Genomic DNA, 27,109 nt, shown 5'->3' on the forward strand with positions numbered 1-27,109 from the left:
TAGAAAGAAGTTAACTCCCTTTGCTGTAAGGGAGCCTCAAGCGCCTTCCAGACCTCCCTCTCCTGCTTTTGAAGAAGGGGAGTCTTCTACCAAGAAGATTTTGATGAACATGCAAGAGCAGCTAGCGTCATTGGTAGGAGTCCTTTCCAAGGAGCCTCCTCGTAGAAAGGACGACAAGCTTCCTGTCAAAAGATCTAGACACCGATCTCCTGTCAGGCGCAACGAGCCTTCCAGGGGAGTTGTCGCACAGGCGGCCATCTCTGGGGGGAGCGAAGCACCAGGCAGGCGAGAGGTAGAAGAGGAAGAAGCGCCTGCCAGGCGCCAAGCAGGCGCCAGAGAACACCTGACAGTGAGGATGATGATAACTATGAAGTTCTCACAGAAAGGGATGAGCCAGCCAGGTGCTGATTATTCCCGAGATCGTTCCAGGCGCCGAACGCCAACCAGGCGCCAGGCACCAGCTAGCATAGAAGAAACTAACAAGTGTGAGACTCCTGCCAAGCGTGAAGCGCCTGCCAGGAGCGAAGCGCCTACCAGGAGCAAAGTGCCTGCCAAGCGCGATGCGCCTGCCAGGCGCCAGGCGCCTACTATACGCAAAGAGCCTGATAGGCGCCAGGAGCCAGCCAGGCGCCAATTAGTCAAGATTCTCCTAAGGACAGGCGTAGGGAGACAATAGCTTTTAGTCCCTCGCCTGTTAGAAGTTCTTCGTCGATGGAAAGGAAGAAGTCAAAGGAAGAGACAGACGAAAGAAGGGAGCTTTCTCCTTCCGATCCTCTCGACTTAGAGGACGTATCGGAAGACGAGGTAACTAACAAAGAAGGACTGTCGAACTATAAAGTTCTTACTTCTCTCCTTCTAGAAGAATATGGAGATTCTTTGACTCCAGCTGCTGCTCCTTCTCCGCGCTCTCTATTTTCGAGCGCTAAATCTCTCAAGTCTTCGTCCTTCCTTAAGATGAAACCGGCCATATCTATGAAGAGGGCCCTACAGTCTCTAGATTCCTGGATTAAGACTAAAAAGGAACTAGGGAGGACGGTCTTTTGTATGCCTCCTGCCAAACTAAGGTAGAAGAGGCACATGGTATGAGACGGGAGAAAATATGGGATTGTCTCTGCCTACTTCAGCCAAATCGGACTTCTCGAGTCTCATAGACTCCTCGAGAAGACACGCTTTGAACTCGGCCCGAGCAACATGGGGTCTTTCGGAAATGGACCACCTCCTCAAGGGGCTTTTCCACGTCTTGGAGGTGTTTAATTTCCTGGATTGGTCCCTTGGGGTTTTGGCCAAAAAGTCCCATGAAGCGGAGGGCCTAAACTCAAAAGCTTTGCATAGCATACTTACATGCATAGATAAAGCAGTTCAGGATGGGTCGGCAGAGGTCTCCTCCCTCTTTGGTGCGGGAATGCTGAAGAAGAGGGCAGTTTATAGTGCTTTCCTCACTAAGGCCGTCTCTCCTTCACAGAGATTCGCCTTGCTGTTCGCCCCTCTTTCAGAGCATTTGTTCCCTTCTCAGTTGGTGAGGGACATTTCACATTCACTAACTGAGAAGGCGACTCAAGATCTCCTCAGGCAGTCTTCGAGGAAGAATAGGCCTGTGGCCAATGAAGAAAAGAAAGGGGCTCGTCCAACGCAGCAGCAGCCCTTTCGAGGAGGCCCTCTGGCTAGAACAATTTCCAGAAGAAAGACGACGGAAAGAAGAGGAAGAGCTTCCTTCCGACCCTTTAAGAAGGGGAAATGAGAAAGTGACCCTCCAAACACCTGTAGGTGCCAGGTTACAAGAATTTGCGGAAGCCTTGGCAAGCATAGGAGCCGACACATGGTCCATGTCGGTCATCAAGAAGGGATATTATATCCCATTCAAGGACAGCCCTCCCCTGACATCAACACCGAGGGAACTGTCCGCTAGATACAAGGACCCTGTACTGATGGATACTCTTCGTCAAATGGTAGAACAGATGTGGGACAAAAGAGCAATCAAGCTGGTACTGGATCACAACTCCCCGGGGTTTTACAATCGCCTTTTTCTAGCAGCGAAAGCTTCGGGGGGGTGGAGACCAGTACTAGATGTAAGTGTGCTGAACAGATTTGTAGAGAAACAGAAGTTCAGCATGGAAACATCTGCTTCAGTCCTTGCAGCCCTTCGCCAAGGAGATTGGATGGTGTCTCTCGATCTTCAAGACGCCTATTTCCACGTCCCGATTCATCATTGGTCGAGGAAGTACCTTCGTTTCATGATGGAGGGAAGGATCTATCAGTTCAGGGCCCTGTGTTTCGGCCTGTCCACGGCTCCTCAAGTCTTCACAAGTATAATGAAGAATGTGGCAAGACATCTACATCTGATGGGAATAAACATCTCCCTATACCTGGACGACTGGCTCATCAGGGCCAGGTCGCAGAAACAGTGTTTGGAGGACCTTTCAACGACATTAGAACTGACAAAGTCATTAGGATTGATTGTAAACCTTGAGAAATCTCAGATGATCCCCAGCCAGAACATGGTTTATCTGGGGATTCGGATGGATTCTCGGGGTTTTTGAGTGTTTCCTTCTCAAGAGAGAATATCGAAAGGTTGCGCCACAGTCTCCAGCTTCTTAGGGAAGGAGTGCAGTTCAGCGAGGGAATGGTTGAGCCTTCTGGGGACCCTATCCTCACTGGAACAGTTCTTTCCTCTAGGAAGACTGCATCTCCGTCCTCTACAGTTCTTCCTGAAAAGAAATTGGAATTGGAAGACAGGACAGCTCTCCAATACTTTTCCAATTCCTGTAAAGGTGCAAAATCACTTAAGGTGGTGGTTACCCCCTCTAGAGGAAAACAGAGGTGTGTCCCTGGAAGTTCGGAACCCGAACCTGATATTATTTTCAGACGTGTCGGAGACGGGCTGGGGTGCAACCTTAGGATCGAGAGAAGTGTCAGGCACCTGGTCGGAAGAGCAGGTGTCATGGCACATAAATTGCAAGGAGCTCTTAGCCATTCATCTGGCTCTAAAGGACTTCGAGCAGATAGTCAGAGACTGGGTAGTGCAGATAAACTCCGACATACCACCGCTCTGGCTTATGTAAGAAAACAAGGAGGGACTCACTCTCTCGCTCTATACGAACAGACGAGGTCTTCTTATTTGGGCGAATCAAAGAAATATGAGAGCGGACAGGCTGAGCAGGAGGTTCCAGGTCCTTCCCACAGAATGGACCCTCCACTCAGAAGTGTGTCAGATCCTTTGGTCTCTTTGGGGGAAGCCTCAAATAAACCTGTTCGCCACATTCCTCTCCAAGAGGATAGACACCTTTTGCGCTCTGGCAGACGACCCCTGAGCTTTTGCAGTATACGCCTTTCTCCTAAATTGGTCCGGACTGGATGTGTATGCTTTTCCCCCATTCAAGATCCTGGGGGAAGTGATCAGAAAGTTCGTGGCCTCGAAGGGGACAAGGATGACTCTGATAGCCCCATATTGGCCAGCCCGAGATTGGTTCACAGAGGTAATGGAGTGGATGGTGGACTTCCCCAGATCTCTTCCAAACAGGACAGATCTGCTCAAACAATTCCACTTCGAGAGGTACCATCAAAACCTCCCCGCTATTGCTCTGACTGCCTTTCGACTATCGAAAGACTTGTCAGAGTGAGAGGGTTTTCTCGCAAGGCGGCAAGCGCAATCGCTAGAGCCCGCAGATCATCTACTATGTGAGTATACCAATCGAAGTGAGAGGTGTTCAGAAGTTGGTGTAGGGTCGAAGAAGCTGTCCTCCTCCAATACCTCTGTGACCGAGATTGCAGATTTCCTTCTTTTCTTGAAGGAGAAATCGCATCTTTTTGTACCAACCATTAGAGGATACAGGAGTATGCTCTCGGCTGTATTCAGGAACAGAGGATTAGATTTGGCCAATAATAAGGATTTGCATGATCTCATCCGTTCTTTCAAAACATCCAAATCAAAAGAACCTAGAGTTCCGAGCTGGAATCTGGACGTGGTCCTAAAATTTCTGTCTTCTGAAAGGTTTTGAAAAACCACCTCACAGCGGGCCTTTCCTTTCGAGATATTACAAGGAAGTGCCTATTTCTGTTGTCTCTCGCTACGGCGAAGAGAATCAGTGAGCTGCACACCCTTGAGTCACGAGTGGGCTTCAAAGGAGACTCTGCTATTTGTTCGTTCCAGACTCTCTTTCTTGCTAAGAATGAGAATCCCTCGAAACCCTGGCCCAGGAGCTTCGAGGTAAAGGGCCTGGCTAGTCTAGTAGGCAGAGAGGCAGAGAGGTCTCTTTGCCCTGTCAGAGCGCTTAAATTCTATCTGGACAGAAAGAAACAGATGGGGGGTTCGCAACACGGTCTATGGTGCTCGGTAAAGGACCCCAAAAGACCGATGTCGAAGAATGCCTTAGCCTTCTTTGTAAGAAGCGTTATTACGGAGGCGCATAAGAACTGCCCAGATGACTCTTTTAAACTCTTGAGAGTGAGAGATCACGAAGTAAGAGCTATCGCAACGTCTATTGCCTTCCAGAGAAATATGTCGCTTAAGAATATCTTAGAAGCAACATATTGGAGGTGCAACTCGGTGTTTGCATCTCATTACTTGAAGGATGTGCGCGTAACGTATGAGAAATGTTTTTCTCTAGGTCTGTTTGTGTCAGCGGAGACGGTTCTGGGTATTGGAGCAAGCGCCGATCCTTAATTTTGTGTACGTAACCCTCTTGTCGGATACGTTCTTGGCTTCCTGCTGGAAGAAGTGTCAGATGTCGCACAGGCGGCCGTCGCTTCGGTTCAGTAAGGAACTCCAGTGGTATCTGACTATCAGAGGGGTACAATTTTTTTTTTTTTTTTGTACTTTAGTGTGTGCGTTTTTGACTGTGTATTTCGAGTTATGGGTTGTTTGTGAAGAGTTTGGGGGATAACTCTTGACAATCTTAGAACTAACACAGGTGTTAGGATCGGGTGATCGGGATCGGTTGTGTGCTCCTTAAAATAAGGCGTGTTGTCAAATAAGTGGATTAGCACCCATTGACAAATGCCAGTCAGGCTCTGCCGAGCAAGTGGATAAGACCCCATCGACAGACCCACAAGAACTCTTGGCCACAGATCACTATCTCGCTAAGGTTCTTGAGGTGAAGCAGACTCCCAGGCAGTAGCCATGAAGTCTTCCACCTAATCAGGTAGGAACCAAGGTCTGTAAATACCTACAACATATGTTGTTTACCTGTCTATTCAGTAGTTAGCTGTCTCTTACCCTCCACCAAAGGGTGTCAATCAGCTAAGTATATATCTGACAGGGAAGTTGAATGTATGAAAATGATATTGTTATGATACAATAAAGTTTCATACATACTTACCTGGCAGATATATACGATTGATGGCCAACCCAGCCTCCCCGCAGGAGACAGGTGGAAGAGAAAATCTGATAGAAAACGGGAATGGTTCCTAGTCCTGCCACCCAGAGCAGGGCGGTAGATCACCTGACCTACCTGTAGCGAGTGCCGTGAAATTTGAATTTCTGTCGGGGACGACGGATTCTATAGCTAAATATATATCTGCCAGGTAAGTATGTATGAAACTTTATTGTATCATAACAATATCATATTATATATATATATATATATATATATATATATATATATTATATATATATATATATGTATATATATATATATATATATATAATATATATAGTATATATATATCATTATATATATATATATATATATATATATATATATATATATATGTGTGTGTATGTATGTATATACAATGGTCCCCCTGTATTCGCGGGGGATGCGTACCAGACCCCCCCGTGAATAGTTAGAACCCGCGAATGTTTGGAACCCCTATAAAAATGCTAAAAACAGCCTATTTTCTTAGTTAAAACTCAAGAAAAACCCACTAAAAATTTTCCTACATGGTTTTTTTAAAAGTTTTATCACAAAAAGTGCATTTTATGATGAAATTCATAAAAAAAAACCAGGAATTTGTGGATATTTATCATAGAAAAATACCGCGAATGAGCGAATTTTCCGCAAATAATGCAGGGAAACGTTCCCGAGAGAAATTCGCGAATGTGTGAGAGTGCGAATCTGGAGAACACAAATACGGGGGGTCCACTGTATATATATATATATATATATATTATATATATATATATATATATATATATATATATATATATATATACTTACGAAAAACTTGAGATACGAAAGCAAATAAGAAAAGTTTTACGGCTCTACATATGAAAATTGCTCAAGATACGAAAGGTTTTTGCTGTAAAGTCCGAGATTCGCCGGGACCACCGATAACAATTTTGAAACTCGCGCGCTGCCAACTGAGTAGACTCGCCACCATCCTCCCGCGCTCCCATTGGTTCCTGATGCTAGTCACCGCCATGAGATCCTTCTCTCCTATTGGTCAGCATCCCTCCCATGATGCATCTACATAGCGGCGTGCTTTTTCGGCCACTCAGTAGCAGCATCATTTCTATATGCACGCGGTATTCGTTCGTTCTAACGATTTCGTTTATTAACGTAAATTCGTTAGTGATTTCGTTGTAGTACTACTTTATCGTGTTGTGTGAGAACTTTACTACATACGTGTACGTACTACGTAACATAATTACGTACAGCATATACGTAGTCATGGGTCCCAAGAAACTTGAAATTCACGGAAAGAAGAGGATGCTCTCTTTGGAGAGGAAGATGGAGATTATCAAGAAGTATGAAGCTGGTATGCGATTGAGTGTGATCGCCAAGGAATACGACCGAAATCTGTCGACAATAGGCACCATCCTTAAGAAGAATGATGCCATCAAAGCAGCTACACCTTCCAAGGGCGTCACTATTTTGTTCAGCAAGAGGACCCAGGTACACGATGAAATGGAAAGGATTCTTCTTGTCTGGATAAAAGACAAAGAAATTGCCGGCGATACGATAACGGAGATGGCAATCTCCCACAGCGCTATTTTCGGCGATTTGATTGCCCAGGCTGAAGACGACAGAGGAGAAGGGACATCAACGCCAACTCCAGAGTTCAAGGCTTCGCATGGGTGGTTCGAGAAATTCCATAAACGGACTGGCATCCATTTGGTGGTGCGGCTTGGGTTGGCAGCCAACTCAGACACGAAAGCGGCCGAAGCCTTTATTAAGACGTTCGACGAGATGATGATCAAGGAAGGCTACAGTTCTCAGCAAGTCTTCAACTGTGATGAGACTGGCCTTTTTTGGAAAAAAATGCCTCTTCGGACGTACATCACGGAGGAAGAGAAGCTACCCGGGAATAAGCCTATGAAAGACAGGCTTACGCTTGCACTTTGTTCGAACGCCAGTGGGGATTGCAAGGTGAAGCCCCTACCTGTCTATCATTCCGAGACTCCTCGAGCCTTTAAGGCCCACAAAGGGCTTAAGGAGAAGCTTCCAGTGATGTGGAGGGCTAATGCGTAGCCTGGGTAATGAGGCTTTTGTTCACGGAGTGGGTAAATCTGTGTTTCGGCCCGACCAGTGAAGAAATTCTTGGAAGAGAAGCGCCTCCCTCTGAAATGCCTGCTGGTGTTGGACAATGCCCCTGCTCACCCTCCTGGCCTCGAGGAAGATATCCTAGCGGAGTATTCCTTCATCAAGGTTCTTTATCTTCCGCCTAACACCACCCCTCTCCTCCAGCCCATGGACCAGCAAGTGATATCGAACTTCAAGAAGCTGTATACGAAACATCTTTTCAAGAAATGTTTTGACATCACCGATATCACAAACCTCACCTTGCATGAATTTTGGAAGGAGCATTTTGATATCGTAATATGCATCCGACTCATCGACCAAACTTGGCAGGAGATTTCGAGGCGAACCTTGAATTCCTTGTGGAGGAAACTCTGGCCTGATGTTGTATCCGCCCGAGACTTCGAGGGCGAAGCTGGTGCTGCAGATTCAGGAACAGTTGATGATCCTGAAACTGTTTCGCAACCAAATCTTGACGAGGTCGTTGCACTCGGCAAGTCCATGGGGCTGGTCGTCAACGAGGTCGGTTATAATGACCTCGAGGAGCACCAAGAGGAGCTTACGACGGATGACCTGAAGGAGTTGGAGGCCATGCAACATAACGTCGTTCAAGAGGAGTTCTCTAGCAGCGGCGAGGAGGAGGACGAGGACTCTATGACAACGGTAGAAATTAAGGATGCTCTAGCTGCTTTTCATAAGGTGCAATTATTCGTAGAAAAGACACCCCGAAAAGGCTTACACAGGTCGTATGCTTGCTCAGTTTGATGACGTTTGCCATAGTCGTTTCAGGAACATCGTGAAAAGTAGGCAGAAGCAATCTTCCTTGGATAGTTAATTTTTAAAGAGGCCTTCTGTAGGAGTAGTAAGCAAAAAGGAAGAACCAAGTGATACCAAAAAACAAAGTTGAAAGTGGTGAAGAAGTTGAAATTTTGTAAAAAGAAAAAAGAAAAAAAGTAAAGTATAAAAAAGTAAAAAAAAAGAAATGTAAATATAAAAAAAGAAAAAACTTTCAATTTTAGTTTTTGTAAAGTCAAGTGTTACAGTTTTGTTAATGTGTTTCGTAAAGTTTAGTTTATGTTTTCCTTTCATTTTTTATGTGTTTCATAAAGTTAAGTGTACGTACGTATCTGCCGTTTGTCCTCCTCCTCTGTCGCCACTTTCGGAGATAGCCTCACTCGAAAGGTAAGCTTCCACATTTTACTACATACGTAAGTATGTATGTACAGTATTTCTTGTATACCATGTACACTAATACACTTTATTTACAGGTATATTAGCAGTACATATTAAGTTAGGTATTGAATGGTCCAAATTGTTGTAGTATTTCATTGTTTATAGGTCAATTTAGCTTTATTATGAAATTTACTGGGGTGTTTTTGGAGGGCTTGGAACACATTAGCCATTTTACATGTAAAATGCGGTCCAGTATACGAAAAGCTCATGATACGAAGGGCGCCTCGGAACGGATTAATTTCGTATCTCGAGGTACCACTATAGATATATATATATATATATATATATATATATATATATATATATATATATATCAGTTATTGGCTATCTGGTTTTACAGCGCTTGTCTAGCCACACTGTTAACTGGATTTTCAGTGCCGATCTCTGGTTAGCAGTGCCAATTTTTATTTAACAGCAGTGCCAATATTCAGGTAGCGGTGCTGTTAAGCAGGTTTTTAGTGCTGTTATCGCTGATTTTCGGTTACTAGCATTGGCTAGGAAGAGAACCCCTGCTGTTTAACCGAGGGCTGCCTGTGTGTGTGTGTGTATATATATATATATATATATATATATATATATATATATATATATATATATATATATATATATATATATATATATATATATATACACATATACAGTGGTAATCGCGTTCTCCGGATTCGCGGACTCACACATTCGCGAATTTCTCTCGGGAAAGTTTCCCCGCATTATTCATGGAAACTTTGCACATTCGCTGTATTTTTCTATGAGAAATATCCACTAATTCCTGGTTTTTTAGATCAATTTCATCATAAAATGCACTTTTTGTGATAAAACTATTAAAACTTAAAAAAACCAGGTATGAAAATTTTTAGTGGGTTTCTCTTCAGTTTTAACTAACAAAATTGGCTGTTTTTAGCCTTTTTATAGGGGTTCCAAACATTCGCGGGTTCTAACAATTCACGGGGGTCTTGTACGGATCCCCCACAAATAGGTGGGGACCACTTTATATATATATATTATATATATATATTATATGTATATATATATATATATATATATATATATATATATATATATATATATATATATATATATATATATATATATACATATATATATATATATATATTATATACTATATATATATATATATATATATATTATATATATATATATTATATATATATGTGTGTGTGTGTGTGTGTGTGTGTGTGTGTGTGTGTGTGTGTGTGTGTGTGTGTGTGTATGCACACAAGCTGAAGGGAGATGTCATGGATAGGGGTAATTACATGGGAATTAAACTAACAGAGCATGGATTGAAAGTTTTAGAGCACTGGATGAGAGATTAAGAGAGATGTTAAAGATAGGGAAATAGTAGTATGGATTCATGAGAGAAAGAAGGACAGTGGATGCCATCTTCATAGTAAGACAGCTACAGGAAAAGAGGCTAGAGGGAAACCAGGAGTTCTATTGTGCATTTATAGACCTAGAGAAAGCATACAATAGAATCCCAAGAGCAGTGATAATTTGGTGTTGAATGAATAGGAAGTTGGTTAGGCTGGTCAAGATGATATATAAAAGAACAAGCACAAAAGTGATAAAAGCAGGTGGGGAAACAGAAAACTTTGAAGTTAGTGTTAGATTACCGCAGGGGTCAGAATTAAGCCCATTTTTCTTTTGAGCTGGTCATGGATATGTTGTGTGAGGAGATTACGAATGAACAGCTGTGGGAGTTGTGACCTACAGAAAAGGGTTGGAGAGTAGCAGGAGTCTTTAAAAAGAGGTAGCTTAAAGGTGAATGTGAATAAAACAGATTTTGCTGAGCAGTAGGGACGATAGAGGCAGAATAGTAATACACAGTTTAAATACTTAAGATCTACTTTAAGCCAAGAGGGAGGATGTGAAGCTGAAGTTGACAGTAGGATAAAAGCTGCATGGGGCAAGGAAATGCCAGTCAAGCTAAAAGTCAAGATATATAACAGTGATAAGACCAGTGTTGATATATGGAGCAGAAACATGGGCTCTAAGAAGAAAAGAGGAAGTAAAGCTTGAGAGAACAGATATGAGAATGCTGAAGTGGATTATGAGAATATTCCTGCTTGAAAGATTGGCAAATGATGAAATAAGAAGAGCAGGCTTGTAAAGATTACAAAGGTGATAAGAGTCACAATTGAGATGGTATGGGCATGTGTTGAGGATGAATGACAAGGAGAGAGTGAAGAGGGCTTGGGAGGAACCTGTTAGATGGAGAAGATCGAGATGGAGACAGAGAATTAGATGGCGAAATAACATGAAGGAAGATATGGAGAGAAGAGGTTTGGTGGAGGATGATGCCTTTGATAGAAGGCAGTGGAGTTGGCGCATCAGGCAACCGACCCCTTAATGTAGGGATAACTGTGGGAAAGAAGAATAAGGCAACAAGGCAGAGATGTAATAAGAAAATAGAAAAAATGCTCAATCCTAAACAAAAGACAAAGAGGCATTTTTAATACATACAATGTCAATTCTGGGTTAGAGTAGCTTATAGCCGTCACTCACAATCTTAGGTAAATTTTGATGCAATATTTATCCTGCAAAGTTTTTTCATACAAATATACATTTATTTATTCTTTACTTGTGTCTAGATGCTTGTTGGTGTGTTGGGCTAAAAAAAAAAACAGAGAGAGATCTTTTTCTGGTAATCTGTTTTAAGTACAGTATGTTTCGACAAGTTTATTCGACACTTCGTCCACTCAACACTTTGCCCTTTCAACATTTTGACCCTTCAACTATTTACCTTTCGACCATTTGTCTTTCTACATTTCCTCTTAATATTCTCTTATTCTATTTTGATTTTAAAACACTTTGTATAAGGAAATACAATCTTGTCTTGTATAAATAGAGTATCTCGAGATTCATTTACTAACTAACTAGAAAAGGAAATTGCTCTGAATCGAGTTAAATACGGGAAAATAAACTCGCCTTGTAATCACCTCAGCTGATATCCAAACCAAAACATTAATAATTTTGTCTAAATTTTATAATACATCAGTAATAAGAGAATGCATACAATATTATTACATTGATAGTATAGTGAAGTAAATCATAACTTTTTAAGAGAAGCATGGAAAAGATGCAGTGTGAATATTACATATTCGGTGCTAGATCCGGAGGTGAAAACCCTCAAATTGGTATATATTTCCAATTTGCACCAATATATCTGGAAGTACGCCATACCATGGTCAGTTATCTCGGTGCGCTACTGTAACTTGACGATGAAGTATGTACTTAGGAGAAAAGTAGTTGAAATCTGTGAAATGGCATGGTTTCACATGTACAACAATTTTACAACAAAGGAACTCATTTTGTCATTAAATAATGAATAGAGCAATGAAAATTATGCCACTAATTTGGTTGGAGCAAAAAGAATAAAAATGTACAAAATCTGTTGATATTACATGCAGTATCCTTTACATTTATGGAATTTCTAGGAAAATTGTGGGGTCAGGAACATTTTCACATTTTCCGTGTATTGTTTTAATTCATAGGGAAAGTTTTCCAGGTGTTGATTAACCCTTAAACGCCGAAGCGGTAAAAAAAAAAACGTCTCCCGTGTGCCGGAGACGTTTCAGAGTGAGCGCGGAAGCGGAAAAAATATTTTTTTCAAAAAATCACAGCGCGCTTAGTTTTCAAGATTAAGAGTTCATTTTTGGCTCCTTTTTTTGTCATTGCCTGAAGTTTAGTATGCAACCATCAGAAATGAAAAAATTATCATTATCATATATAAATAATGCGATATATGATAGCGCAAAAACGAAATTTCATATATAATTGTATTTAAATCGCGCTGTGTGCAAAACGGTTAAAGGTAACAAGTTACTTTTTTTTCGTTGTAATGTACACTAAATTGCGATCATTTTGGTATAAAACACATTGTAAAACGATAAAAGCAACACATAGAAAATATTATCACAAAATAATGCATGAATTCGTAACGCGCGGACGTAAACAAATAATTTTTTCAAAAATTCACCATAAATCTAAATATTGTCCTAGAGACTTCCAATTTCTTTCAAAATGAAGACAAATGATTGAATATTACTATACTGTAAGAATATTAGCTTACAAATGCAGTTTTCGACCATATCTGACGAGTTAAAGTTGACCGAATGTCGAATTTTTTATATATATATTTTTTTATATGCAATTATTTCGGAAATAAGAAAAGCTACAACTTTCAAATATTTTTCGTATTATTCTACATGAAATTGCGCACATTTTCATAAATAAAACTCTATGAAATGCCTAATATGAAACGGAGCAAATATTCCGAGAATGGGACTTACACATTTCAGAGATTTGTGGCGGAGAATCCGCGCGCGGAGGGAAGGAAAGTTTTTTTTTAAATTCACCATAAATTTAAATATTGTGCTAGAGACTTCGAATTTGTTTCACGATGAAGATAAATGACTGAATATTACTAGACTGTAAGAGTTTTATCTTACAATTGCGTTTTTCGACCATTTCGGTAGAGTCAAATTTGACCGAACGTGGTTTTTTTTCTATTTATCGTGATTTATATGCAAATATTTCAAAAATGAGAAAAGCTACAACCTTCAACTATTTTTTGTTGTATTATACATGAAATTGTGCATATTTTCATATATAAAACTTTATGTAACGGCTAATTTAAAATGGTGCAAACATTACCACAATCGCATGGATGATTTTTTCAGAAGAGTTACCGCGCGGACGTAAAGAAAATGTTATTTTTTTCATAAATTCACCATAAATCGAAATATTGTGCTAGAGACTTCCAATTTGTTGCAAAATGAAGGTAAATGCTTGAATATTACTAGAATATAAGCGTTTTAGCTTACAATTGCGTTTTTCGACCATTTCAGTAGAGTCAAAGTTGACTGAAGGTTGAAAATTTGTCACTTATCATTTTTTATATGAAAATATTTCAAAATTGATAAAAGCTACAACCATGGGTTGTTTTTAGTTGTGTTGTGCATGAAATTGCACACATTTTCATATATAAAACTTTATGTAACGGCTAATTTAAAATGGTGCAAACATTACCACAATCGCATGTATGATTTTTTTTGGAAGAGTTACAGCGAGGACGTAAGGAAAAAGTTTTTTCATAAATTCACCATAAATCGAAATATTGTGCTAGAGACTTCCAATTAGTTGCAAAATTAAGGTAAATGATTGAATATTACTAAAATATAAGAGTTTTAGCTTACAATTGCGTTTTTCGACCATTTCCGTAGAGTCAAATTTGACCGAAGGTTGAAATTTTGGCACTTATCGTTATTTATATGAAAATATCTAAAAACTGATAAAAGCTACAATCATGAGTATTTTTTGCTGTATTCTACATAAAAATGCGCACATTTTCATATATAATACTACATATAACGGCTAATTTAAAATAGTAAAAAATTATGTCAAAGTGACGAAATAATTTCGGAGATGTGTCACAGATACTTTTTAGTGCGGCAAAAAAGAAATTCGCGCTTGCGCGCCTGCGTAACGATTTTAAACAAAACAACACCTTGATCCGTGAACTCCCAGCACCCCCCAAGGCGCGTGATTCAAGAGTTTTTGGCTGGTAGGCCTAAAAGTATTTTTCCGCAAATTTTAAAAAAAACTTTTGTATGTCGACGTAAAATACGTCCAGTCGGCACCCGAGAGACAAAAAATGTCGACGTAAAATACGTCGTCGGCGTTTAAGGGTTAATAGGAGTGAAATATTCCTTTCTATAACATCATTGTCATCATCTTTGTTGATGCTATGTATTGTTAGTACTAACTCTTTTACTGTAAATACCTATGGTTTATGCAAATGCTGCCAAAGCCATACATTTTTGTGTTATTTAGAATTACTTTTTATTTTTTTACATTGTCTTACGCAGCTGAAAATGCTAAATGGCTGCTGAATGTGCAGTGGCAGATGGAAGGTGTGGACTTACACTTAGATGTCAATATTGGGAAGCACCTTAGTGCTCTTGCGCGAACCTTGACAATGCTGACAGGTGCACCTGACACAGCCATAACCCAAACAAATTACAATTCAGATGATGATGATGATCGAGCCGACCATTCTACTTCACAGGCAAGTGAATTTTTAAGAAATTCTGTTTTATCCAAAGAAAGTACAGTACATATTTAGTAATTTTATCATAATACACTGCATTGGATACTTCATTGTATAAATGAAGGAAGATGTGTAATTTTTCCTCATTTTTTCATTCGTGCAAACAGCAAGACTCTGGTATGGGACGCCGTCAGACAAGCTTCAATGAGAGTCTTCCAGCATTTATATTTGATCCTAACCTGGATGCACGTCAGAGAGCCAAATTACTTGAAATTGAGATGAATGAACAAGCAAAAACAGTTAATGATCTGAAAATGCTGGGTGCATCTGCATCGACTATAGAACAGGAAATGCGGCGACTTCAGGAGCTAGAGGCATTAGTTTTCCATGACTTTAGACGAGATGTGATGAAAAAATTGAGACGGCAAAGTGTCAAAGCAACCTCTATGAAAGATCGTCTTGGTTTGGGCCCTAAGACTCAATTGAGATCAAAGAGCTTCAAGGTTCCTTCACCCACAATTGAAGTTAAAGAACCTCCAGTGTAAGTATAGATTATTTTACTTTTACATACTATATTCTCATATTATTTCTTAAAATGTCTACAGATGTAACTGCCTGATAACTTTCATTTTGAAGCACTAACTGTCATAAAATTATGATTGACATTTCTCGTATTTTAACATTTATTTAGATATTAGGTATATGCACTGTAATATGAAGAAAAACTAGCTACAATGATATTTTTTACTGCCAAGCATTTTTAGATAAATTCAATGCACAAAATGTTCCAAAAATATATGATCGAGGTCACTTAATGTGGACAGAATTAAGGGCTAAGTCGGTTCACAAGACAGACAGCATTGGTGGCTCTGGTTGTTACCAACATCCAAATGAACTTGCTAAATTTGTACAAGTATACATTAATTATTTAATCATTTTATTGCATTTAATTAGCAATTTTTACAATATTTTATTTCTTTTATAAGTCTACTAAGGTTTAGAACAGTTCTGAATGCCTTCATAGGTCCTAGAGGCCTTTGGCCTAGATTTTATATTTCAATTCAACTAAGGTTAAAAACTTGGTAATTGTATACCCTTTCACTCTATGACAAATGTTTAACAACCACATGGAATTAAGACTACCATTCCTGTCAGTTGGTATTGAGAGATGTACAGGTAAACTGTAGGTAATCATGTCTGTCTGTCTGTTTACGGCTCTTTTTGTCTTAGAAGTAGCATATGGTTATTGTATATTCAGATTTTTGATGAAATTAAAATCACTTTACAAAATGTGATTAGTATAATTATTTTTATCAGTAAACACATTGTTTTACATATGTAAAGGTTGCAATCTATGTTATTCATTGCCAAAGCTCAAGTAAGTGACATGTCTGAGTGGTGGAAGGATGTCTCAAATTTTTGTATGCCATGCCATAGCAATATTTCTTTTACCTTTTATAGGCAGCTTTTTTTCTCTTTAAATAGACAAAGAGACTTACTGTAGTCTCTGATTCCCAATTAGCCTGTTCTACTACCATTCCTGTGAGTATTTGTATTTGTAGAATAAGCTGACCTTATGTTTACATGAGTTCATGATAACAGTTATGTAAGCCACTGAAATTTCCTCAACCTTCTACATGTGCTACTCAGGAGTCCAGTAGTATGTATTATGTATGCAACATATGTCTGGCAGTCTCAGTTACTAAAGCTGCGGTAAAGTAACACTGTCCAAAACTTAGAAGATTGATAATCAAGTCAGTCCCTGGTTATCGGCACTTGTCTAGTGCCTCTGATTTTTGTTGCCGAAATGCACTGATTTCCGGTTATCAATGCTGGTAAATAGAGTATTGGCACCGATACAAACCTAACAGCAGTGCCATTAACCGGTTATCAAGCTGTCAAAATGAACCCGTACGGATAACTGTAGATGGTTTGGTATTTTAAGGGACTTCTGTCTGGGTTTGTCCACTCCGGGATGTTGAGCCGGAGTTTTATGACTCATGCTATCATATGATCTCTTGGGATTGTCTTTAGTTTTTTGCAGTAGTTTAGATTGAAGCTTACTTTTGACTTTAGGAATTGCCAAGAGGGATTTCGACCTAGAAGGAGGTAATCCCCTGGCGAAACCTTGAAAGGAATTAGAAGACGAAGGAGAAGAAGTATCAGAAGCGCTCAAGGAAAGACCCGGAGCACTTGGAAGACTAGCCTCATTACCACTCTTACCATAGCCCATGTCTAAAGCAATGGTGCACAACCGGCGACCCGTGGGCCGCATGCGGCCCCCAGTGAAGCACATGGCGGCCCTCGAAGTTATCATAGAAAACACAATATATCACTCTCTGTACAGTAAAAGAAAATAATAAATATAAACATATTACTCTGTCTTATGATATTAACTTACAAATAGTAAAAATGACTATATAACACACACACACACATACATATGTATGTATGTATGTATATGTGTCTGTGCATATATAAACATATATATATATATATATATATATATAATATATATATATATATATATATATATATATATATATATAATATATATATATATATAATATATATATATATATGTACATACATAGACATACATATATATATATATATATATATATATATATATATATATATATATATATATATATATATATATATATATATATAGTATATATGTATGTATGTATGTATGTATTATTCTTTGTGTTTTCTTGTTATTGTTGAATTATCTCGTTATCTATAATCAGTTCATTCACTAAATTCATAATTTCATCACCATCCTCGAAAACGAAAGCAGTCGAGACAAGAGGTGAACGCGCCGTATGACTTGTAGACAGCCATACGCGTTCACCTCGCGTAGACCATTGTCTAGACGGGAGTAACCTCGTTGTTGTGAAGGGAAGGTAACCACCTGAAGTTATATCTAAATTAATATTTATCATAATTTGAATACTATTCTCTTTTTAAAACAGATGCGAAACCTGTTTTTGTTTTTCTTGTTTTTCTTTTTTTATTGTATTTTACATTCATAATTATGGTTTCCTAATACATCTAAATTCCAGTTTAAAAAGTTTATAAAATGATTATTTGGCAACCTTCCAAGTTAGCCAATTTGTCTGAGCTCCGATAGTTTCTTTGCAGTCTAAAATAGGAGATATTGCTACAAGGCCAGGCATTTATCATTGTAGTGTTTTCAGATTAATTTTGCTTAGCTACTATGGCTTCTGGTACTTCTGTGGACAAAAACTCAAGTCGAAAAAGAAAGCTTGAAGATGAACATAGAAAATTTCAAGAAATATGGACCGATAAATATTTCTTTGTGGAAAACAGTGAAAAAAAATCATTTGCTTGATATGCCAGAATAGTGTGGCCGTTTGTAAGGAATACAATTTGCAAAGGCATTATCTGACAAAGCACAAGCCTTATGAAAAATTTGTTGGTGAACTAAGAAAGCAGAAAATTAAATCACTAATGCAAGGTTTTCATGTGCAGAAAAATATGTTTATTCAGAAAAATAAAGAGGCTCAGGACGTAACAGGAAGGTGAGTTTATGAAATTGCAAACCTGATTGCTAAACATTCCAAGACATTTTCAGAGGGGGATATCATTAAAAAGTGTATTCTACTTGCTGCTCAAAAACTTTCTCCAGATGTTTTGAAAAAGTTTGAGAATATCAGTTTGAATCGTATGACAGTGCAACGTCGTATTGTTGATTTGTCGGGTGATATAGTAGACCAGTTGAAGGAGAAAAGTAAAAACATTTGTGTACTTCTCCCTAGCCACTGATGAATCTACTGATGTTATATCTACGGCTCAGCTACTTGTATTTGTACGTGGTGTGACAGAGGACTTTTCTATTCATGAGGAACTCATAGGGCTCAGTTCATTGAAGGGGCAGACAACTGGTAGTGATTTACTTAATGGACTTTTAGAACAAATTTCAGTAATTGAGTTAGATTTGGACAAGTTAGTAGGAATATCAACTGATGGGGCTCCTGCAATGATAGGCAAGCAGAATGGATTGGTGCAGCTATTGATTAAACACCTTGGAGAGCGAAAATATGAACTGAAACAATTTCATTGCATAATACATCAACAAAATTTGTGTGGAAAAGAACTGGACTTTGATCATGTAATGAAAGTTGTAGTTTCTACAGTCAATTTTATCAAGTCACGCTCAGCTTTGCATCACCGGCAATTCAAGCAATTTCATGATGAAATTGAAGCAGAATATGGCGATTTAGTGTTTTTCACTCAAGTAAGGGGTTAAGCAGGGGAAATACGCTGAAAAGATTTTTATCAGTCTTCTGGATGAAATTGAGATATTTCTTAATGAAAAGAATAAGATGGTACCAGAACTTACAAATGCTGACTGGCTTTGTGATTTGTCATTTCTTGTAGATCTCACAAGTCATTTAAATAACTTGAATCATAAACTTCAGGGGAATAACCAACTTATTTCTCAGCTAGCCAATTATGTGACAGCTTTCAAACAAAAACTAAAATAGTTTCAGTTACAGATAGTTAAAGGAGAGTTAGGACACTTCCCAAATTACAAACTTATGTGTGAGAAACACAAAGTATGCAATAGACATGAATATTATGCAGCAAAATTAGGAAAACTTTTGTAGGCCTTTGAGAGCCGATTTGAGGACCTAAAGAAAGAAGTCAATGATTTGAAGTTGTTCAGCAACCCCTTTTCTGTATCTCCTGATGAAGTAGAATTCGAAGCACAAATCGAACTGATTGATCTTCAGAATAATGACAGCCTTTGTACCAAGTATAATGAAGGGGACTTGCTCAACTTTTATAATTGCTTGGCCAAAGATCAGTTTCCTTATTTGAGAAACAAAGCTGCTATTTATGCAAGCTTATTTGGCTCTACCTACATATGTGAACAAACATTTAGTCTGCTCAACCAGACCAAGTCAAATATTCGTAGCAGGCTAAGTGATCAAAATCTGCACTCTGTTTTAAGACTGGCAACCACAAATTTCCATCCTAACATAAAAAAACTTGTACATGAATCTCAGTGTCAAAAATCTCATTAAAACAAAACAGGTGAGCAACTGTGTTTTTTTTATCTTTAAACATTCTACAAACTATTTATCATATGTAAAATCTAGTCTAGTGGCCCTCGACTAGATATATGTTTGATGATGTGGCCCGAGTAGCTCAAAAGGTTGTGCACCCCTGGTCTAAAGTCAGGGGCTCTTGATCCATATCCGGAGCAGGCACTTCCTCCATTAGTTCCTGCTGCGAAATTTCCTCCGACTGTCCAGCAACTGCAGCCTGAATAGAGGCGATGACGGGCTGCCAACTTCGGGTCCACATAGCCCGCACTTTTTCCTGCCGGGAAGATTAAGGTAGCCATATCTTGCGACAGGATGTACGGCTTCGCTTTGCCAACGTTGTGCCCGAAGCCACCTACCCAAACCTTGAGGGTGGAGAGAGCAGCGTCCCAGACAGCCTTCGAGGCCTGTAAGAGAAGGAAATTGTTAACCAAGAACTTAAGTTAATATTCTATAAACAATATTAGAATTATATTACTCTTAAACTATACCATGTCACATGTGAATAACCACCCTAAAGTTAGCTGTGAACACCGAGGGAGGGGAACTTACGTCGGAGGTAACCCATTCGACTAGGTCGTAGCAGGCAAAACAGTTTTCATGGTGCCACACAATCGACCCTTCCAGTTGAACGGCGCAAGAGGCGTGGCTCCGGCAAACGTCGTGCCCACAAGGGTCTTGAATTACGGCGTTACAGCCGGCAACCAAACAACGGGTGGCCTGTAAGAATAATGATACATGAGTACCATTGACAATAGGCATAGGAAGTTCTAGGTAACATTTAATAATGCTGGAGTATTCCGGACTAACAAAATATGTCCGAACCTGCCAAACCTTCTATGCACTCTACTAAGCATTCCGGAGTTGTAGCAGCGGGAAGCAGATGCATTCCGGACAGACCGGGGCATAGGCTACTAACCACTGTTGCTACTATATAAAACCGGAGAGGAGGAGCACTAGCGAAAGGTGAGACCGGAACGGTGGAACCCGGAGGTTCCCTAATCTAAATAACAATAGAGTAGTAACTCACAGCGGAGCATATACTCTAAAACATAAATGATATAATAAAATAATATTCGCCTGACGGAGGCATAACCACCGAAGAGACGTTCACCTCCGAGATTCCTGATACAGCCGGAAGCCTGTTCTGTCATTAGATGGGGAGGGAATGTCAGAGGGCGAATGGAGTAAGGATCCCAAAGAGCCGAGGAGGGCCGAGCTCGCCTGAGCCAGGTCGGAACCGAAGCTGGGTAAGCGAAGCTCCTCCCCCACGCTGGGATGAGGTCGGCTGAGAAGCAACACCCGCACACCGAGGGCCTGTGGGGCCTTCTTCCACCCCTCCACGAGAACTCGGGTCGGTCATCGAGGACAACGTGAGCGAGATAAGCACCCACCTAAGTGGGGGCTGTGTGGAGGGGGGAAGGTAGGTCGGCAGAGGGAGATGATGACGTGACCGCCCGCCTCCCTCGCGGTATCATGAACCACGAGAGAGACCTAGAGGGAGGCTAGAGGACTAGCCTAGCCGACCCAACACAAATACAAAGCATAAATAAAATAAGACAATAAAATATGTACTGGACACGGGGTGGGCAAATAAAAATAAGAAAGAGGAACAGAACAGTCCTAGGACAACCAAGTAAGACCACCCGATAAGGATGGCCCCAACCAGGAAATCCCAGAAGCTGGCCTAGGCTGGAACGTAAGAACAAAGGACAGGCGGCCAGGGAAGAAAATGACTAACAAAAGGAGCGAAATAAGCAGTATTATTAAATGAAATAAAGATATGAATGAAAAATAACACTCGTTCCAGATGGGCACGAAACAAAGAGACGTGCTTGGAAGAAAACCCCGTGCCAGCGCATACGAGAAAATACAATAAAATAAAATAAATAAAATAAATACAAAAACATAAATATAATCATCAAAAACAGCATCCAAAACACTGAAGATGATAAATACAAAGTGCCATTACAAATTGGATCACTAGGTATGGAAGACCACGTGAAACCGAAGGGACAGACAAAGGGAACGCTCTAATGGCGGCTCAGAGCCGCCGCCTCGTGATGCGACGACTCCTAAATAATAAGGGCACAAAGGCCAGAAAACACTCCCTAAATAGTTTCAACACTTAAACCAGTACTTAACTTGGATGCCGATGGAGATTGACGATCCATAACGAAAGAAAAAATCCAAAATAGCGAAAAACACAAGAGAAAGAAAAAACGTGTGCGTCTCGTGTACGGCTATCTGAAGGAATGCCGCTACATCCACTACCTACGCGGTGGTAGGTAGCAAGCCGTAGGACGGCTCCCCTTTTCTTGAGGTTTTTTGATGTGGGAGAGGCTAATTGGAGAGGGTGCCGTGGTAGTGGTTTTCACTCGCCCCAGAACTATACCGACACCTTTTAATTAAGGTGAGCGAGCCGGAATATTCTGGCAGGTCCAATTTAGCAGTTCTCTGGTATTATAGCAATATTTTACCTTAGAAATAGTGCTGAAGGAACCTATTTCACGGAGCGACACGGCCGAGCCCAGAAATGTCATGTACTGTATTAGTACATGAAAGATGTGGAATACAAGCTTATATGAAATATGAAAATTTATTTATATTTATACATTGATACACACCTAACATTATTTAATGCATGAAATTTTAATTGTTAAATAATAACCACATAATTATAGTTCAAAATTAATTGTAATGCAACTGGTTGTCCTTTGCTCAGATCTTTGTAAATTCCTGCATGTCTTGCTAATAGAAGAGTTATATGTATCGAAGAACACAAATTCATTATTAAACCATCAAATTTACCAGTGACCCAAGATGATCTATGATATCCAGTGACAATGAGGATGATGATAGTATTTAGTACAAGGTATGTAAGGGTAAAGTTATGAAGAGGAGGATGATTAAAAGTACCTTGATGAGGTACTAATGCTGAGTAGGTATCCACAAGATGGAGATGCTGCAACCCATGCAAAGCTTTGTGCATTGCTTGTTTACATGCATATAGTTCATTTGATTTCTCATGAAATTTGTACAAAAGCTGCAAGTGAGTAGAGGTTGCAGACATTAAATTTGAGAATCTTGATGGGTTACAGTATACTGTGTATGGTTGTATGTTTATGTATTGTGTGTAAGTATGTATGTATACATGGTGCATGTATGTATATCTAATTTCAGTTAGAATGTGAGGTTTAAGAGCAAAATACCCAGCCAAAAAAACCAAGAATAGGAAAACATAAAACAGAAGATATGGCCTTGATTGGTCTTATCAGTTAATAAATTTTCCAAAGTACTGATGCATAATACTGTAGAAGAAATCTGTATTCTAGGCTGAAGGTACAGTTTTAACTATTGCTATTCATAATTCTTGTTCCTGCAAAACCCAATCTGGATCATTTTTATTTGGAAAGTAATAAGCATATCATTTTGTAGTCTTTTTGGACCAGTCATAACTACACTTTGTAAGTATGCAGTAAAGTTGAGAATTCACTATCACTCATATTAATGATTTTTAGGATCATATGCAACCCTGAGTACTATATTTATGAAGAACGAGTAAAATGTTATTTGTTAATACAGTGGATCCCCCCGTTATTCGCGGGGGGATGCGTTACCAGACCCCCCCGCGAATAGTTAGAACCCGCGAATGTTTGGAACCCCCCTCTAAAAATGCTTATAAACTCCTATCCTAAACATGTAAACACCAAAGTATCCCTAAAAAAAACCATCCTTCATCAAATATACATAAAATATCCTATTATGGTTCATATTAATCTTTGAAATTTATTTAATACCTGTTTTAAAGTAAATTCTTACATTTTATGTTTATACATAAATACATACTATGTACGTTTTTACTGAATGACTTAGTTACGTATGTGAAAATAATTCAGTCCTCCCATAAGTATTCAGTCATGCACGTTTTCTTTCGATACTTGTTACCTATTTTGAGACATCCATTTTCCTTTTACAAGGGAACACTTGCATTGAAATCACAAATACCAAATGTCTACTTAAAGTATTATCCTACATCAAATATACCATTGAATTGGTATTATTAATATCATTTTAAAGTAATCTTATACATTTTACCATTAGAAATATATAAACAGCCAATAGCAGAGAGAGAGAGAGAGAGGGTTGTCCTTATTTAAAAGAGTGAAATGGATAGATTATTGTACTTCTTTAAAATACTATCACATGTGAATTTTGAGATTAGTTATATTATTATTGATTATGCTGGAAAATATATAATAAAACATACACATGTACCATAGAAATTATCTCATATATATCAGCAAAAGAGAAAAGAGAGAGAGAAATCTCAATGATCCAGTAGAATGGCAACACTGGATTTGACAGTTGGAACCCAGCCAACAAAGCTGGCTTACGTAACAAGACACGGGGTTACATAATTCTTTTTTATTTATAAACTCAAAATTCTTGCTAATTCACTTTAGTATTTTCTTTAATGAATTTATATTATTGCTGTTACATTAATATTGATATTTTGAAAATTAGTAAATCATCATCCAAAAAACATACATCGCTTTAAGAGAGAGAGAGAGAGAGAGAGAGAGAGAGAGAGAGAGAGAGAGAGAGAGAGAGAGAGAGATTATCGTAGTACGTATTTGTAAAAATCCCTACTTTCACATATGATTTTTGTAATTACAGTTACTATTATTATTATTATTATTATTATTTGAAAATATTAATAAACATATTACGCATATATGTACTGTCGGCCAAAAAACTCGTGGCAGAGTTTCATAATTTTTCGTTCACTGCCTGACGCACGATTCATGCCTTATTTATCTATTTTTCTTTTCAAAGATGGAAGAAATCATGTGTAATGACGTTAAAAAACAGTCACTGATTCTTTATTTAACACATTATGTTATGTTTATTGTGTAAAACTATTTTCCATATAGCAAAATTGACGTGAAACGAAACGAAGTGATAAAAAACGTCATATCACAACCATAGATATACATTACCAAATAGATAGGAGGCACCTACCACTAGTAGTATCACATAAACATAGTCCTTAAATGATCATTTCAATATTAAGTTGAAGGTAGTTGAACTATTCCATTTGTTAAATTTTACAGAAAACATTGGAATCTCACAAATGCTATCAAATTTAAAAAAAAAAAAGAAAAAAAAAAACGATATCTTAACAATGTGAACCAGGCGACCTCACTCTATTGCTTTTGATGTTATGTGCACGGGTATCTAATGTCAATGTGTCATTTATCGGTCTAAGAAACATCATTCGATGAGCGAGAGAATTATTGCACTGCATTCGGTGCAAGTTTCTGTTTGGAGAGATATCAAGAAAGCTTAATAAACCGGAGAGAATCATACATAGATGAATAAAATTGTTTAAAGAACGGCAAAGTTTAGAACATGGGCCTAGAGGTGGAATACCTCGAAGCACCACATGAGAGCAAGACAATACAGTATGAAAATGTTTGCTGAGCAACATTCTTTGTGAACTTTGAATTCTAGTGCCTCGTCACGACATTGCTGAACCAGGAATCATAACTAGCTCTACGCTTATGACTGGTGTCTGATGAATACTTTAGATGGAGAGGAAGAGATTTTTAAATCTACACTTGAAGTCTTTAATAGTTGTCTAATGAATAAGCAAACTTATCTTTGATGATGAGAGATTCAGTTAGGCTTACTCTTTTTGTTTTGTTTGTTTTTTATCGGTGGCCAGTGAATACCACGGATAGGGAGGGAAATTTCAATCATGATGCATGCCATTTTTTTTTCCTCAAAACCTAAAGAATACATTTTATTGGGAGATACTTTATTTACATCGGCCTAATCCTTCCATCACTCCTGTACGCCACCTCCGCTCTCTTCTACATCTCAGGCGACTAGAACACTAGATCCGACCTTACTCACTGCGAAACTCCACCTTGTGAAACCATCACTAATGATAACGGTTATTTTAAAAGTCCCCGCACCGACAACGGACGCCTTAAAATACATGTTTAAAATATTTCTGTTCAAAGAAACTTTATCTTTCATTCCACAAAATATGTGCATACACTCGTGTTACACCCTGTAGCCGTTCAAAGAGCAACCCTGATTTAAAGCAGAAGGTTTTTCTTGGGAAAAAAAAAAAACATGAAATAGACTTAAACGAGACCTCACCTTTCCTATTTCTTATCCTTTCAGCTACTTATAATATGCTTATGTTAGTAGGTCTAGTAGTTATACATGTAAACTAATTTGAATTAATTTCTATTTAAAAGAAATTAATAGCTACAGAAAGATCATCGTAGGAAAGCTTTAAGGAAAGTAAGCCTTTCTTAATGTGTTCGTCAGTTTTGACTCCCACAGCTTTCCAAGGTGTCCAAATGAAACAGGATGATATGCAAGGAATTCGATAAAAAAATAAGACTGAATTATATTCGTTTGATTTTTTTATGATTGCTTTTTGACTTTGAATAGCTAGGTCTGAGTTATTTATGTTAAGCAATTATTAAAAGGATAAGAAGAAAGGTGAACACGGCTAATAAAACAAGAATAACGGGAATAGTCAAATAAAGCAGATTAATATATATATATATATATATATATATATATATATATATATATATATAATATATATATATATATATATTGTCGATTTAAATATTCATTAATATTACGTATCCGAGAGAGTATGCTGCTGAAAATAGACCTAGGTTTATCATGTGGGAAAATCATAAGTCCAATTTAGGCCCACTAAACGTGTCATGCAAATTATTTTATTGGTCAAAGGACAAAATTTAGTTTAACTAAACATCGTTTTCAAAGAATGTTAACGCCTTGATGTATTATTATCGGCTGTAGGAGACGAAATGACAACACCCCAGTGCAGTACGATATGTTGAGTCAAGACTCGAGCGGCAGCAAAGCCAACTTCCAAAATCTTAGGAATGCTGTCACGAAGCTAGTGTTGAAAATAAAATTAGAAATCGTGGACCCATCGGTATAATTTTCCTTACTTTGCAGAATAATTATCTTTAATACGTTGAATAAGTCTACTCAGTTCTAATGTCATTTATTTCATGTATAGCACCTTTGAAAGGAAATTTGATTTATTGTTAAGTAAATATTCTGGCACCTGCATATGGCAATATTCCATAACGAACAATGAATTAAGAAACTACGCCAATTCTTTGTTGGGCCGTCTGTACCATAAAAATCTCTCATCTCAGTAAAGAGAGAGAGAGATGATAGGGGTGGAAATTTCATGCCCACTT

General features: G+C 38.6%; 1 protein-coding gene across 5 annotated transcripts in view; it reads left to right on the forward strand.

The window, feature by feature from the left end:
- The first annotated feature begins 14,929 nt into the window (after positions 1–14,929).
- LOC135216295 (bridge-like lipid transfer protein family member 1) overlaps positions 14,930–27,109 on the forward strand; it is a 344,268-nt gene continuing 332,088 nt past the window's right edge. For all 5 annotated transcript variants that reach the window (XM_064251461.1, XM_064251462.1, XM_064251464.1 and 2 more), the window contains exon 1: positions 14,930–15,301. In XM_064251461.1, the coding sequence (XP_064107531.1) occupies positions 14,940–15,301 (362 nt within the window). In that variant the 5' untranslated portion in view covers positions 14,930–14,939. The remainder of the gene's footprint in view (positions 15,302–27,109) is intronic.

Source organism: Macrobrachium nipponense, chromosome 6 (genome assembly GCF_015104395.2).
Source record: "Macrobrachium nipponense isolate FS-2020 chromosome 6, ASM1510439v2, whole genome shotgun sequence".
NCBI lineage: Eukaryota > Metazoa > Arthropoda > Malacostraca > Decapoda > Palaemonidae > Macrobrachium > Macrobrachium nipponense.